The 17,035-nt window shown below is 42.6% G+C and overlaps 1 protein-coding gene across 1 annotated transcript in view; it reads left to right on the top strand.

Moving 5' to 3' along the window:
- Window positions 1-8,793: 8,793 nt before the first annotated feature.
- ATRN (attractin) overlaps window positions 8,794-17,035 on the top strand; it is a 182,794-nt gene continuing 174,552 nt past the window's right edge. Inside the window, exon 1 of the mRNA XM_068986876.1 lies at window positions 8,794-9,164. Coding sequence (XP_068842977.1) covers window positions 8,794-9,164 — 371 coding nt within the window. The remainder of the gene's footprint in view (window positions 9,165-17,035) is intronic.

Here is a 17,035-nt window from a genome sequence, read left to right as displayed (position 1 = left end):
GTATTGGTGATGAACAGGGAGGCCTGGCGTGCTGCAATTCATGGGGTTGCAAAGAGTCGGACACGACTGAGTGACTGAACTGAACTGAACTGAACTGATGAAGGCTTGGAATTTTTAAACACAATTTTAAAATTATTTAACTGTGGTTAAAAAAACATATCATAAAATGTATCATCTTAACTGGTTTTTAAAACTAGTTTTTTTTAAATATTTACTTATTTATTTTTGGCTGTATCAGGTCTGAGTTGCAGAACACCGGCTTCTTTCTTGTTGAGGTGTGCCAGCTCAGTAATTGCAGTGTGTGGGCTTAGTTGCTCCAGAACATGGGATCTTAGTTCTTGACCAGGGATTGAACCCATGTCCACTGCATTGGAAAGTAGATTCTTAACCACTGGACCCCCAGGGAAGTTTCTCTTTACATTTCTAAGTATACAGTTCAGTAGTGTTAAGTAGTTTCATATTGTTGTCCAGAACTTTTTCATCTTGCAAAGCTCAAACTTTGTATCTATTAAGTAACCAGGGCCCACTTTCTCCTCCCCACAGTTACCTTACGTAAAAGGAATCATACATGATTGTGGCTGACTTATTTCACTTAACATAATGTCTTCAAGATTCATCCATGTTGTAGCATATGTCAGAATTTCTTTCCTCTTTAAGGCTGAATATTATTCCACTGTAATTATTTACCACATTTTATTTATCCACTCATCCACTGATGGATGCCCAGATTGCTTCTACCTTTTTGGCTATTGTACAAAAATAATGTTGCAGTGAACATGAGTGTACAAATATCTCTTCAAGATCATGCTTTCAATTATTTTGCAAGTATATATACATATATATACACATACACAGCCACGAATGATATTGCTGGCCCGTATGGTAATTCTATTTTTAATGTTTCCAGGAACTGCCAAACCATTCACCATAACAGCCGCACCATTTAACATTCACGTTAATGGTACACAAAGGTTGCAATTTCTCCATATTCTTGTCATTTGTTATTTTTCTGTATTTTGTTTGTTTGTTTGTTTGATAGTAGCCATTTTAACAGATGTGAGGATTTCCTTTTATATGTTTTTTCACTGCTGCCTCCCCAGAGCCTAGATCAATCTTTAGTTCATAGCAGGTACTCAATAAATACTAGCTGCATAAATGAATACATTGAATGAGTTGATTTCATGTATAGGGCTGAACTGTGGTGCCCCTAAGATTTGTCTACATTCTTGCCCGAGAACCCATGAATGTTAGTGTATTTGGAAAAGGGTCTTTGTAGATGAAATTAATTAAGGATTTTGAGATAACGAGGTCATTCTGGATTGCCCAGGTGGGCCCTAGGTCTAATAACAATGGTACTTATAAGAGATACACAGGAGAAGAGAACACACAGGAGAAGACAAGGCAATGACAAAAACTGGAGTGATCTGGCCACAAGCCAAGGAGTACAAGGAATGCCAATAGCCACCAGAAGCTAGAACAGTCAAGGAGGGAGTCTCCCCTAAAGTCTCCAGAGGGAATGCAGCCCTGCTGAAACCCAGAAATGTGAGGGAATAAATTCCTGTTGTTTTTGCTACCAAGTTTTTGATGATTTGTTATAGGACTCACAGAAAACTAATACAGGTTGTTACCGATAATTCTGAGAAGTTTTATCAAAAAGGGTAGCTTCAGGAGTGGGGTGGGAGGAAGGGAAGAATAGGTGAGGGAGATTAAGAAGGAAAACCTTGCAGTTCCAAAATAAATGCCACAGGCTTGAAATGCAAAGAAATAGAGGAAAACAATAGAACAGGAAAGACTAGAGATCTCTTCAAGAAAATTGGAGATAGCACAGGAACAGTTCATGCAAAGATGGGAACAATAAAGGACAGAAATACTAAGGACCAAACAGAAACAGAGGAAATTAAGAAGTGGCAAGAATATACAGAAGAACTGCACAAAAAAGATCTTAATGACCAAGATAACCATGATGGTCTGGTCACTCACCTAGAGCCAGACATCCTGTGTGTGAAGTTAAGTGAGCCTTAGGAAGCATTACTATGAACGAAGCTAGTAGAGGTGATGGAATTCCAGTTGAGCTATTTCAAATCCTAAAAGACGATGCTGTTACAGTTCCACACTCAATATATCAACAAATATGGAAACTCAGCAGTGGCCATAGGACTGGAAAAGGTCAGTTTTCATTCCAATCCCAAAGAAGGGCAATGCCAAAGAATGTTCAAATTACCATACAACTGTGCTCATTTCACATGCTAGCAAGGCAATGCTCAAAATCCTTCAAGCTAGGCTTCAACAGTACATGAACTAAGAACTTCCAGATGTACAAGCTGGATTTAGGAAAGGCAGAGGAACAAGAGATCAAATTGCCAACATTTTCTGGATCACAGAAAAAGCAAGAGAATTTCAGAAACACATCTACTTCTACTTCATGACTACGCTAAAGCCTTTGACTGTGTGGTTCATGACAAACTGTGGAATATTCTTCAAGAGATGGGAATACCAGACCACCTTACTTGCCTCCTGAGAAATCTGTATGCAGGTCAAGAAGCAACAGTTAGAACCAGACATGGAACAATGGACTGGTTAAAAATTGGGAAAGGAGTACGTCAAGGCTGTATACTGTCACCTTGCTTATTTAACTTCTATGCAGAGTACATCATGTAAAACACTGGGCTGGATGAAGCACAAGCTGGAATCAGGATTGCCAGGAGAAATCTCAATAACCTTAGATAAGCAGATGACAACACCACTATGGAAGAAAGCGAAGAGGAACTAAAGAGCCCCTTGATGAAGGTAAAAGAGAAGAGTGAAAAAGCTGGCTTAAAACTCAACATTCAAAAAAACTAAGACCATGGCATCTGTTATATCACTTCATGGCAAACAGATGGGAAAACAATGGAAACAGTGAGAGACTTTATTTTCTTGGGCTCTAAAATCACTGTAGTTGGTGACTGTAGCCATGAAATTAAAAGACGCTTGCTCCTTGGAAGAAAAGCTATGACCAACCTAGACAGAGTATTAAAAAGCAGAGACATCACTTTGCCAACAAAGGTCTGAATAATCAAAGCTATGATTTTTCCAGTAGTCATGTACGGATATAAGAGTTGGACCATAAAGAAGGCTGAGCACCAAAGAATTGATACTTTGGAACTGTGGTGTTGGAGAAGACTCTTGAGAGTCCCTTGGACTGTAAGGAGATCAAACCAATCAATTCTAAAGGAAATCAGTCCTGAATATTCATTGGAGGGACTGATCCTTAAGCTGAAGCTCCAGTACTTTGGCCACCTGATGTGAAAAGCTGACTCACTGGAAAAGACCTTGATGCTGGGAAAGATTGAGGGCAAGAGGAGAAGAGGTGACAGAGGATGACATGGTTGGATGGCATCATCAACTCAATGAACATGAGTTTGAGCAAACTCTGGGAGATAGTGAAGGACAGGAAATCCTGGCCTGCTGCGCTCCATGCGAAGTGCCTGAACAACAACAACAATGGAATGTACAGTGCGGGGAAAGCAGTCAATGATAATATAATACCTTTAAGGCGATAGACGGTACTGAGACTTATCATCATGATCTTTTTGGAAGCTATAGAAATACCAATCACTATGTTGTACACTAGGAGCTAATACAGTGTTTCAGGTCAATTATACTTCAAGAACAAATAAGCTTATCATGAAAGAGATCAAATTTGTGGTTATCAGAGGAGGAGGTTGTTGGAGGGGGGTGGAATTGGATTGAAGGCATTCAAAAGGTACAGCCTTCCACATATTAGATAAATAAGTGCTACAAATGCAATATGCAACATGATTAATATAGTAAACTCTCTTCTGTGTTATATATGAAAATTGTTAAGAAGGTAAATCCTCAGAATTCTGACTATAAGGAAAAGTATTTTTTCTGTTTCTTTAATTTTATATCTATATGAGATGATAGATGTTCTACTAAATTTATTGTGATAATCATTTCATGATGTATGAAAATGAAATCATCATGCTGTACACCTAAAATGTATACATTGCTGTTATGTAATCATATTGCAATAAATCTGAGGGGAAATGGCTTTAGTTTTGGGAAGCTCTAATTTGAAGTCATTCGTCATGGGTATACTACTTAGCAAGGACAATTGTCTTTTAATGCTATTACTGTTTTCATAACATTTAATCTACACACAGGAGAAGCTTTTTAGTTCTCTGCTGCTGCTGCTAAGTCACTTCAGTCGTTCCAGGCAAGAGTACTGGAATGGGGTGCCATTGCCTTCTCCATTTTAGTTCTCTACTGTAGAAATTTGAGAAAGTGGGCATGTTCGTCTAATAGAAATTTCAAGACCTCTGCATTTAAATTGGTTATTTCTTCCCAAGACTGGATTTTGTCCCTTGAGCTGATACAAAGGCCACTTTATATTTGTGGGGCTTGTTTTATGGAGGCCACTAGGAGCTCTGACATAGCTCTGAGCTCCCAGGTCAAGCGTCCCTAATTACTTTCCCTTAGACCCTGCTAGGAGAAGGCAATGGCACCCCACTCCAGTACTCTTGCCTGGAAAACCCCACGGACAGAGGAGGCTGGTAGGCTGCAGTCCATGGGGTTGCAAAGAGTTGGACATGACTGAGCGACTTCACTTTCACTTTTCACTTTCATGCATTGGAGAAGGAAATGGCAACCCACTCCAGTGTTCTTGCCTGGACAATCCCAGGGACAGGGGAGCCTGGTGGGCTGCCGTCTATGGAGTGCACAGTTGGATACGACTGAAGCAACTTAGCAGCAGCAGCAGCAGCAGCAGACCCTGCTAAGGATTATTGGTATCTTATGTTTGTAGGTTGATCTATCCCTCATATGGGAGCTGCTACCCAACTGAACTTCATTCCTAGAACCCTCCCTGCTGTGATTATTGGAAAGTTTCCGGATCAGTCTTTTCTTTAGGCAATATAGAACTTAACCAGTTAGGTAAGATCCTGACATCTGTAATCAGGGAATTGCTTCATTTCATGTAGACCAAAAATATAGTTTAGTAGACTAAAAGTTTAGTAGACTAAAAGACCTTTGGCATACTAAAATATGTTGATATTTCAAACAGTTCAGAGCAAGGTCTTTTGTTTGACGTCTTAGGGAACATCAAACAGCTAATCAGATTGATCTTACCAGGGGAGCATTCCTCCTTGGTATATAACGCTCAGTAAATATTCATGGTACGTAGTAAACTGCTGCTACCCCTTCCAATTTCCTTTACTGGATCCGTCTTACTGCTAAGTGAGGGCTGCTAAATGAAACATGTATACAAAATGCTGGCCCTTTTGCCTCAGGGTGGGATCAATTCTATGGTACAATTCATGCTCCATAACTCTCCATAGGATCAGGCTGAAGTTCCAGATAAGACTGCATCTTTGATCAGCTACCTTCCCTGCTTCCTTCATTGTCTTTCTCCTAAGAGTACTCTCCCAATAAATTGTACACTCAAATTCTATTTCAGGCTCTGCTCCTGGGGAAATGGACCTAAGACACTGCATAAATTAAAAATTATAAAAAAATCATTCTTGTCCATGACCTGGAGACAATGCTATAATGCAAGCAAAAATATAGAAAATGATGACTTGAAATCAAAGAGAACAAAAGGACCACACAGAGAGAATGCTTTTCTTGAGGGGAAAAAACAAAAGTCCAAAAAACTAGCAGAGACTACTTCACACCATCTTAGTGGCAAATAATCTTGGCTGTGCAGCTGTTAAGAACTATGTTATTTAGAGTCTGAACTTAGAACAGTTCCATATCATAGGCTAAGAATTCTTGACTATTGACTTTAACTTTTTTGGGACCTGGAGGTAGCTGCCTTGATAAGGACTAGTGGAGAAAAAGGTAGCATGGGATTTCAGGTAGAACAGCCACAGATCTAGGTGATAAGGCATAAGGAGTCCTTGAATATGTACTTTCAGAGAGGCAGGGATCCCTTTCATTATGAGTGACTGGATGTTATAGTACCAGAACCCACTCAGCATTATATATAGATGATTATGGTTTTTCCAGGAGTCATGTACGGATGTGAGAGCTGGACAATAAAAAAGGTTGCACACTTAAGAATTGATGCCTTTGAACTGTGGTTTTGGAGATTTCTGAGAGTTCCTTGAACAGCAAGGACATCAAGCCAGTCAATCTTAAAGGAAATCAACGCTGAATATTCATTGGAAGGACTGATGCTGAAGCTCCAATACTTTGGCCACCTAGAAAGCGTTGATTCATTGAAAAATACCCTGATGCTGGGAAAGATTGAAGGCAAGAGAAGGGGATGACAGAGGATGGGATGGTTGGACATGAGTTTAAGCAAACTCAGGGAGATGGTGAAGGACAGGAAAGCCTGGCATGCTGCAGTCCATGGGGCTGCAAAGAATCAGACAAGGCTGAGTGATTGAACTGAAGTCTCAGAGTAGCTAGACTTCTTTTAAGGCAGCTGGATTTCCCCCGAGTATGTGCTCTGAGCTACTTAGGAGGAAACGAAAACTTCCTATGACCTAGACTCAAATTCTCTGCCCATCACTTCTATCATAGTCTATTGATTAAACAAATCACTAAGGCCACCCCAGATTCAAGGACTGGGGGATTAGTCCCCATTTTTCCACTGAAAGACTGTAAAAGAATTTGTAGCCATCTTTAATGCATCATACATAAAGTATAGCGGACTCTGACAACAGTACGGCTTCTTTCTCCTTAGAAAGAAAATATCAATACTTACCTTGACAAGAAAATATTTTGTTTGTTTCTTAAGGACCAGATAATTTGAGCATGTTTGAAGGCTAAGGAAAAGGAACTAGAGAAGGGAATAAATTAAGGAAGTAAGAAAAAGAATGTTTATTGCAGCAAGGTTTGAGAGCTTTGAAGCAAAAATAGTCATACTGCTGTTGTATAGATGCAAGCCATTTCCTGTTAACCTCATGTGTTGGGAAAGTCATGTGAAACTTCTCACCCTGGGCTCAGTCTTGCTGTGGGGAGTGGTGGAATAGGCTGGTTCCATTTCTGGCCTGGAGGAACATTGCTTCCTGAAGCCAAGGCATGGCTGCATGTCAGCCTGACCCATGATAGGGCCACATATTCCATTTTCCTGTCTCATCCGTACTTATCCCCATGTAGGACACTGTAGCAAACCAGAATACCAGTGCTAGGGCCTAGGCTGAGCACCAGTTTCATGTAAGAATAGGAGGGATGTGTGGGTGGAGAGAGGGCTGTTGTACAGTTCAGCTTTACCAGGCTTCAGGGGGATGCAGAATGAGGAAGGTCAGGACCTGGATATATAAGGTACATCCTAGAATTTTAGAATTCTGTGCTCTATGAAGAGACGCTTCAAAGTGTGCGAGGGCCTTTCTTTGTTTCCTAGGGACTGCAAGGTGCCCAAACTCTGAGACAGCTGCCATGGGAGTTTCTGCCACAGCACAACCCTTATGTCAGACAATGTTCTGGTTATCTGTTGGTGAGTAACAAATTTCTCTAAAACTTGGAGGCTTAAAACAGAAGCCAGTGTATAATTTCTCAGGATTTTGGATAAGGCAAAGTAGGAAAGACTTGCCTCTGTTCTAGGTAACGTGGAAGTGCCCAGGTGGCTGGAACAAGGGCTTCTTTCTTCACTGACTTGGTCCCGCAGCTGGGATGGATTTACCAGATTTTTGTGTCTTGGGATCTCAGTTCTTGGTGTTAATCAGGCTCCTACTTTTCCTCCAAATGCTCTCTTTGTGGCACAGTGGAAAAGAAGCTGCAGCTCAGGACTTCAAGAGCTCAACATCAGGATTGCTGCATTGTTCTTAAGGCTCAGACCTGGAACGTGCCCATCATCACTTTCTCCACTTTCTTCTTGGTTAAATCCAGTCACAGGTCCGTCCAGATTCCAGGGTTGGGGACCACACAAGGTTATACTGCCAGCAGGCATGTTTCATTGCGGATTACCAAAGTAACATACTACCTGACAAGAAGTGCTCTAGGAGCAGACCTGTGTGTTTAAAGCGGGCCGGGAGGCAGAAAGGGGGAGGCTCCAGTTCCTAATTTTATGCTGCCCTTTAGATTGGAGGGCAAACAGTGGCGAACAAGGTAACCCCAAACTTCCTCTACCGAATTAAAGGTGCGGGGTCTGGTTTGCTACTGAATCAGGCTGTATCAAGGAAAGCCTTGCTGTGTGTCTTCAGTTCTAGGCATTCATTGACCATAGGTTCTCAAGACATGTTGCTTCGTTAACACTGTATTACAAAGGTCAGAGCAGAGGCTCGCAGCACTCCTACAGTACCGCAGCTAGCACCATTTCACGACTCAGACTCCTAGGCCCCTTCTGCCCCGCAGCGAAACTTGGGGTAGAGTGATGATTGGAGCCAGGGTCCCTGGACAGCAGCGCTCAACTCGGCCGGCTTGGCTTAAGAAGCGACTGGCTCCGAGCAACCAACGGGAAGAGGGTGCTTCATGACTGCTACCCAGGCGCGGCCGTGCTAAGCGAATGAATAGAACTAAAGCGCGAGAGCTCCCGGACACCAAGGTCGAGGGAGGCGGGGAGAACTCCTTAAACCCCCCACACATTGCGTTACAAAGCCGCCTTCAGCGAAGCGCGTTCCAGATGACGCTAGTCCGCTCGCCCCGCCCACACACGCACGCACGCGCCGGCCCCGCCTCCCGCGCAGCTCTGGCCCCGCCCTCAGGATTGACCGCCCGAGCCACCGTCGGCACAGTCCCGCCCCGCACGGCCAGGCGAAGCTGAGCCGGCCGTGCGGTGTGCGTGTGCGTGTGTGTGTGTGTGTGTAGGTATATGTGTTCACGGGACACCGTCTCAGCCCGGGGAAGATGGTGGCGGCGGCGACTGAGGCGAGGGTGAGGAGGACCGTGGTGACACCAGCGCCCACGAGCAGGAACGGCAGGCGGTGTCGGGACTGGGACGCGACTAGAGCTGGAAGGCCGGGGCTGCGGACCGGGCTGCGCCTCCCACGGCGGCGGCGGCGCCTGCTGCTGCTGCTGCTCCCGCCGCTGCTGCTACTTCCCTGGGCGGCTGAGGCCGCGGCGGCAGCGGCGGCGGTGTCGGGCTCAGCCGCAGCCGAGGCCAAGGAATGTGACCGGCCCTGTGTCAACGGCGGCCGCTGCAACCCTGGCACCGGCCAGTGTGTCTGCCCCGCCGGCTGGGTGGGCGAGCAATGCCAGCACTGCGGGGGCCGCTTCAGGTGAGTGGGAGGTAGTATCGGAGGTCGAGGCTAAGGGTCGCTCAAGACGGCCCCAGGCTGGAGGCGGATGCCCCACAGAAAGTGGGGAGAGGAGGGCTGCCCCATCGTGTTTCAGGACCACTTGCTTCCGGGAAGATCTTCGTCTCTGGCCTGGGGTCTTCGGTACTAGAAGTTGAAAAGGTGCTAGGCAAGGGTGGGGGCACCCCAAAGGGACGAAAGCTACGTGGGACGAAAGCTTACGATTCCGAAGAGTATCAAAGCCAATCTATGAAACTGGGCCTCTTTCGGAAAAAAACGAGGTAAAAGAAAAGGTGAGAGAGCCAGCCTACCTTAACACTTCTTTTGAACATCCCCTCGTTCTCCAGGGTCTGATGAGTTCCCGTACTTACTGGAGATGGTGGGCTACTCTGAAGACACAGGGCCCTTGGAGAGATTTGTTGTCTGGAGATAGAAGGGAAACGGGTTAGACTGTGAGATACTAGAGATAGAAGAACCAGTGGTTACTGGCTAAAGGAAGTAAAGAAACTAGCTTTTGGACGCTCACTGGAGGCCGATTGGAAAAAGGTCTGTCGTGGAGAGGGCTTCGGAGGAGGTTCCTATTTGCCCTGGTTTCTAGAGAATGTGGAGTTCTGAGTTGGCCTGGTTCAGGGCAGTACCTCTTGAAGAGATCATTCATTAATTAGTAGTAACTATTATTTGCTTTCGTTGTGCAAGGATTGCTGGATAATACAAATAGATTAGCCAGACTTTGGTCTGGTCCACAAGGAGTTTGGAATATAGCTAGAGAAAAATCTGTTGCATAGATAACCCTAATCATAAGGACTACATGCCTTTGGCCGATATTTGCTGAACATTTTTGATGTCAAATGTGGAGGAGAGGGTAAATAGGGAGAACAAGACAGACAGGGTCCGTACTCTCATAGATCTCACATTCTAGAAGGGAGAGAGACAGTTAAGTGAACAGACGAAATAAAATAACGTAATTTTATGGTAAGTGCTGTCAAGAAAATAAGACCGTGTAGAGAATTATAACCAGTTGGTAACTTTAGGAGAAGACACTCATTTGAAGTGACATTTGGTCTGAAACTTGAATGAAGCAAAGGAGTGGAGAAGCTGTGATTAGCTGAGGGAATGCAGGGATATTTTGAGGAGGAGATGACACTGATTTTGAACTTTTGAGGATAAGTAGGATTTGGAAATGTGGAGCTGGAAAAAAAAAAATTCCAGATGGAACGAAGGATGCAAACAAAATTGTGGAGACCAGAAGTGAAATATTCTAGTGGCAGGGTATATAGAGGAGAAATGTGAGAGAGAAGTTTGGAACAGTAGAATTATAGGCGCATGTAATGTCATATCTTCAAGGGAACTTGGAGAACATTGAGCACATGAGTTTTTTGTTGTTTATGGAGAAAGCAAGTGATTTCAAAATAGATTTGTACAGTATGGCCAGCCTTGTACCCTTACTTAGGGTTCTGGGTAATATAATTCTGGCTCATGAACTACATTAATCTACAACAGCTTGTTGAGGGCAACTCTGGATTATGTTATGAAATTACAGTGGTTAACAAGACAGACACAGTCCAGCTCTATAGCTTACATTCTAGTTTGCAAGTAGTAATCAATTTCTTATCATTTTTCTTAACGCTATGAAAGTGAAGAGAAGGGAGCAAATGGAGGACTTGATTTAGTTTGGAAAAGTAAGGTTAGTGTTTGAATAAGTGGCTTTTGAGTTGCTATCTGAAGGGTGAAATCCCACTACCTACATGGGAGGTGGTCTGCTAAAGAGCCGGTGTGTACAGAGGCTTGGAGATGAGAGGGATCATTTCAGGATGGATAGAAAGCCAAGTGGCTGGAGCAGAGAGAGCAAAGGGAAGCATGGCGAGACTGAAGGGATAAGCAGGAACCAGGCCACGTGGAGCCCTGTTGGTTGGGTTGAAAGTTTTGACCTTTAGCCTGTGAGCAGTAAAATAGCATTGTTCATCTTGTTTTCATGACATTACAGTCATTACAGATTGGAGCCAGAGCAGGAATGGCCTTTGAAGATGCGACCAAAGCATTTTGAATTTGAGCATGTCCAAGTGAATGGATAGTTGGGTCAGAAGGGAATTTTTGAAGTTCTGAAAATTTAGGATGCCTTAGTAGGCAGTGGGGGCCCACAGGGTGGGGAGGGACATATGTTGCTAGATCAGTCTGTCTATAATGTTCAGAGAAGGTGGACTCATTTTAAGCATGAGAGATGATGGGCAACTAGATTGGAACCTTGGTGTGGGTCAGGTCAGGAGTAATGAAAACATAAGATAAACTGTAGGAATGGAGGAAGGGATAGGTGCTAGGTGGTATTATAGAGGTGAATGACTGATCTTTCTTTGAAACTGGCTTGATTTTGGGGAGAGAGGGGGATGGTGAGGGAGTGAAAACTAGACCCTGTCTTAGGTGATTGAGGGGATGGTGGTATCATTAACAGACGCAGAGACACAGGAGGAGCAGATTTGAGATGTTTAATTTTGCACACACTGAGGAGGGAGTACTTTCAGAATTTCCACCTGTGGGACAGGTGTAAGTGTTAGCGTCATCTACATATAGAGAGAGCAGGTCCAAGTGTGCATGAGGACTGTCCAGAGGATTGGAATAGAACCACTTTCCAGGGGGAACAGGCAGTCTTGATGCACGTTGTCTCAGATGGTGTAATGTGAGAGTGAAGGGGCTTCCCAGGTTGTTGAGGATGCTCCATTTGAGCCAGTTCCAGCTAGTGTCAGTGCTCTTTTCTGGGCAAACAGTTAAGACCTTCATTCTGATAATCTCATTGTATTTTGTGGGCTTCTGAAATTTGCATTTTAAAAAATGAAAGTAAGAGAAACTTATGTTTATAGTCTTTAAAAAAACCTTCCATTAAATTTTTAGTTGTATGATTTTTTAGGGGAAGAGTGAAATGTTGGTTTTGATTATATGTTAGTTTGTATCTTGATTTAACTTACAGACTTCTTTGTTATTAACCTAAGAGACATTAGAATGACTACCTTTCTGGTTTGGGTCAGCATCAAGTTGGTGTGTTTTTTAAGCCTTTAAGTTCCGTAAATCCTGTGTTACAATTGCTGTAGTAAGATCTTTTTCATTAATTGAAAGGAACATAGGTAATAATAGGATTAGATTCCCTAACGTTATTACTGAGTCCATACTGCATGCCAGAGACCTGGCCAAACATTTTCATGTATATTGTACCGTTTAATCTTCAGGATAACTGAGGATGTTGTTTAAAATTTGGATTATTGTGTGGTTGTAATTAGAAAGTCAGTTCATTTTTTTTCCAAATGTAAGATACTGTAGAAATGATTAATTACAGAGGATAAGGTTAATGATGTCAGTTTAATAAAAATAACTATGAAATATTTTGTGGATGATTTCCAGAGCAGTGCCACTTCCATTCATTTTTGTGTGATTCAGTAATCATGTTTTTCTACTTGTAATATCACTATCAAAGTTTTTCTTTAGAGGATAAATATATCCCATTAAGTTAGAAAGTAAAGATGTTAAGCTAAAAAGAAAAGATGTTAAGCTCATTTATGAAGTTAATATGCATTTAATTCTTTTAAGTTCCTGCTATACAATAACCTACTGAGAACCTTATGTGGTGGTTTAGTCGCTAAGTTGCGTCCAACTCTTGTGACCCCATGGACTGTATAGCCTTCCAGGCTCCTCTGTCTATGGGATTCTCCAGGCAAGAATACTGGAGTAGGTTGCTGTTTCCTTCTCTAGCACTTTGAGAAACAAAAGAGGGAAAATAGGTTTGTTACAACAGGAAAGCTAGCATAAAAGAAAAATTAAATTCATTGAATCTGTCTGGCTACTGGTCTGAGGATATGCATATACTTTTGTAACTAGTGAAGTGAAAATTCTGGAAAATAAAATATGGTAAGAAAGGTAAAATAAATACTTACCTTGTTTATGGTAATTACTAAGAGGAAGTAATCTGAAGCCCTGAGCGTATGTTTATGAATTTTCGCAGTAGAATATAAGCCCATGAGGGCAGGGATTTTTATCTCTTTTGATCACGGTTATATTCCCAGAGCCTAGAGCAGTGCCTGAGACATAGTGCTCAGTAACTATTGAGTGAAGGAATGAAATTCTGCTGTGTATATGTATTTCATGTCATATGTATTATGACTTTCAGAAATGTACCTGAATGACTGCCATGTTTGTCTTTCTGTCCTTTTATTTTTTTTTTCCCTAAATTTCATTGTCTTGTCTTCCAGTGTTTGCTGGGCATCTTCATTGGGATGTTGTGTTGTTACCTCATATTGAGCCATATTGAAGACCAAACTTGTTATCGTTAAAAAAAAAAAAGTGTTTTTTTAAAAAAAGTGTTTTCCTTTGTACTTCTTATTTCAGTAGCAAACCCTAGTTTAGATAACCAAAGATCAAAACTTAGGAGTAGTCTTTTGCTCTTTCTGTTTTTCTCTCTTCTTTAAAGTCTTAGAAATGTGTTCCTTTCTGTTCTTTCCGCTCCACCCTAGGGCACCTGGCCCTTCGCCTCATTGCTGATCTGCCTCTGTTCGTTTCTTGCACCTCTGGAATCCATTCTACCCTGTGTCATATAATCCCCTGAGAACTTACGTTGCTGTCTTGGTCAGAAATGTTCTGCTTTTTTTTTTAACTCCGTTATCTGTAAAATGACCCTCAGCAGAAGGCCCTAAAATGCTTTACATATAACCCCTTTTCCCTAACCCAACCTTTCTACTTTGTAATAGTTTTTCTGCATATTTGCTAAATTCATCACCCCTCTTCATCCTATCCCCACATTCTTTCTTTTCTTCTTTTTTATCTAGATTCTACCTCAAGGCCCATCTTCAGTTTTCTATAATCTAGAATAGCCAACTCTCTGAAATCATGCTTGTTATCTTTTGAGATGAGCCATCGGCCTATTCAATTCATAAGTAGCTTCTCATTGATTACTATATATGTTAGATATACTGTGCCCTGACTTGAGGCTGTGAAGGTGGGTTAGAATCAAGTCTTGCTTTCCTCTTGAAGAGCTCATAATTCTGAAGGGTTGATATTGTTAGCTATGTGCACAGGCTATTACAATTTAATAATATAAATGTGGACAATATGTGGTACTGGACTATTGTGTGGTGGAGAGACTAACTGTGCTGTGGGTTCTGGTGGAAAGTGCCACAGAGAAGAGAACATTTGGGCAGATCTGAGAAGTTTAGTGTAAATAGACAATCCGGGGGAGGACACTCCAGAAGGAGCAAAGAGTTTGTGCAAAGTCAGAGAATCATGGACTATTCCTACTTGTTGTGTTAGTTTTCTAAGGTTGTGGTACAAAGTACTATAAACTGGGTGACTTAAAACATCAGAAATTTAATCTCTCCCAGTTCTGGAGTTCAGAAGCCTGAAATCAGGTGTTGACAGGGTGATGCTGTCTCTTACGGTTCCAAGGGAGAATTTGTTCCGTGCTTTTCTCTTAGCTTCTGAAATTGCCAGCAATGCTTGGCATTCCTTGGCTTGTAGATGAGTCTCTTCAGTTTCTGCTTCCATCTCTTCCTTCTCACATGGCACTCTCCCTGTAGGTCTCTTCTCTTCTTGTAAGGACACCAGTCATATTAGATGTGTGAATATGACATTCTCTTAAGTAAATCTGCAAAGGCCCTGTTTCCAGATAAGGTCACCTTCACAGGTATGGTGTGGTTAGGACTTCAACATATCCTTTGCAGTGGCATCGTTCAACTCACAACACTTAGAGAACTCAACGTAAATGGGTGTCACTGGAGCATAACTTGTAAGAGATACAGTGGAAGGGTGTGAGACTGAAAAGTGTAATTGGTTTTCCCTTCTCAGTCACCTCCAGCTTCAAGGTGCATCCTTGACCTAGGCTAAGTCATCAGAGCATGCCACTCTCTGAGTTTGGTGATTGTTTTGAAGTAGGCATGTGACCTAAGGTGACTCAGGCAGAGTGAATCTCAGGACTTTTGCTGGAGACCTCTCTTCTGTGGGCATTTATGAAGGAGATGTGTTGCTGTCTTCTGTTTGTGTGGTGAGGATGTAGGGCCTAGAACTATTATAGCTAGCATTGCTGTTGTGATTGGAGCCCACTTGAGGTCAGTGCAATTCCTAGAAGAGAGGAGATAGTAGGACAATGGAGCTGGAGACCTAATGATATTCTGAATCTCTGGATAAGTCCTTGACTGAAGCTACACTTTGTGGTTTTATGAGGTTCTACAGGTAACATTTTTCTTAAGTCAGATTTAGATTTCCTATCCCTTACAATATAGAACAATCCCTAATATACAGAGGGACATAAGCCAGATCATTAAAGTATTTTTTAAAATTAATTGTTTATTTTTGACTGTGCTGGGTCTTCATTGTGGTGCATGGGTTCTTTGTTGCTGCCTGTGGGTTTTCTCCAGTTGTGAGCAGGGGCTACTTTCTGATTGCGGTGCACAAGCTTCTCATTGTGATGGTTTCTCTTGTTGCGGTTCTAGAGTTCATGGGCTTCAGTAGTTGCAGCACGTGGGCTCAGGAGTTGTGGCATTTGAGCTCTGGAATGCAGGTTCAATAGTTGTGGCTCACGGGCTTTGTTGCCCTGTGGCATGTGGGATCTTAGTTCCTGGACCAGAGGCTGACCCTGTGTGTCTTTCATGTGGGCAGGCAGATTCTTAACCACTGAACCATCTCGTTGAAGTCTTTATATTCCACACAAAGGAGTTTGGGCTTTATCCTCTTGTTTTGTATACTCCATTCTATTCCAAGCTGTGTTGTGCACCTTGCAGTATCTTAATTCCCTGATCAGGGATCAAATCCTTACTATTGGCAGTGAAAGAGAGGAGTCCTAACCACTGGACCACCATGATATTCCCTGTTTTTGTTTCTTAATTGAAGTATAGTTTATGTACAATATTATGTTAGTATCATGATCACTATGATAGGTCTAGTAACTGTTCCCATACAAAATTACTACAGTATTATTGACCATATGCCTTATGCTGTTTATTATATGCATGTTTGCTCCGTTGCTTAGCGTGTCTGACTCTTTGAGACCCCATGGATTGCAGCCCACCAGTCTTGTCTGTCCTTGGAGTTTTCCAAGAAGGAATACCGGAGTGGGTTGCCTTTTCCTCCTCTAGGGAATCTTCCCAACCCAGGGATCAAACCCATATCTCCCGCATCTTCTTGCATTGGTAGTTGGATTCTTTACCACTGAAACACCTGGGAAGCCCCATAAATTGCATACCTGTGGCTTATTTATTTTATAATTAGGTGTTTGTAACTTTAAATTCCCTTCATCTGTTTCACCGCTGCTGCTGCTGCTTCTGCTAAGTCGCTTCAGTCGTGTCTGACTCTGTGCGACCCCACAGACGGCAGCCCGCCAGGCTCCCCTGTCCCTGGGATTCTCCAGGCAAGAACACTGGAGTGGGTTGCCATTTCCTTCTCCAGTGTATGAAAGTGAAAAGGGAAAGTGAAGTTGCTCAGTTGTGTCCAACTCTTAGCGACCCCATGGACTGCAGCCTACCAGGCTCCTCCGTCCATGGGATTTTCCAGGCAAGAGTACTGGAGTGGGTTGCCAACCTGGGCCTTATCCTCTTGAACTTGATAATATGGTCTCAATTACTGACTTTGTAATGCTGAGTCTCCCAATGTTCCAGTCATGTTGGGCACATGATGCAAACCCTAAGTTACCACAGGCAGTGTTTTTAACTTGTTTCTTTGATTCTGCATAACTGGGATTGCCAACTTCCAGCTCAGGATCAGGCTGTTCTCACTGTCCTATACTTCAGCTTTTTTAAAAAAAATCTAGTTTCACATTCAAAGGCTCGTTAATTGTCACTCTGTTTGTGAATTGTATTGGATGCACTTTCTGTCAGAAATCTATT

The sequence above is a fragment of the Capricornis sumatraensis genome, chromosome 15, assembly GCF_032405125.1.
Source record: "Capricornis sumatraensis isolate serow.1 chromosome 15, serow.2, whole genome shotgun sequence".
Taxonomy (NCBI): Eukaryota; Metazoa; Chordata; class Mammalia; order Artiodactyla; family Bovidae; genus Capricornis; species Capricornis sumatraensis.
Note: the sequence above shows the minus strand (reverse complement) of the source record. Positions and strands in the feature narration are given on the sequence as shown.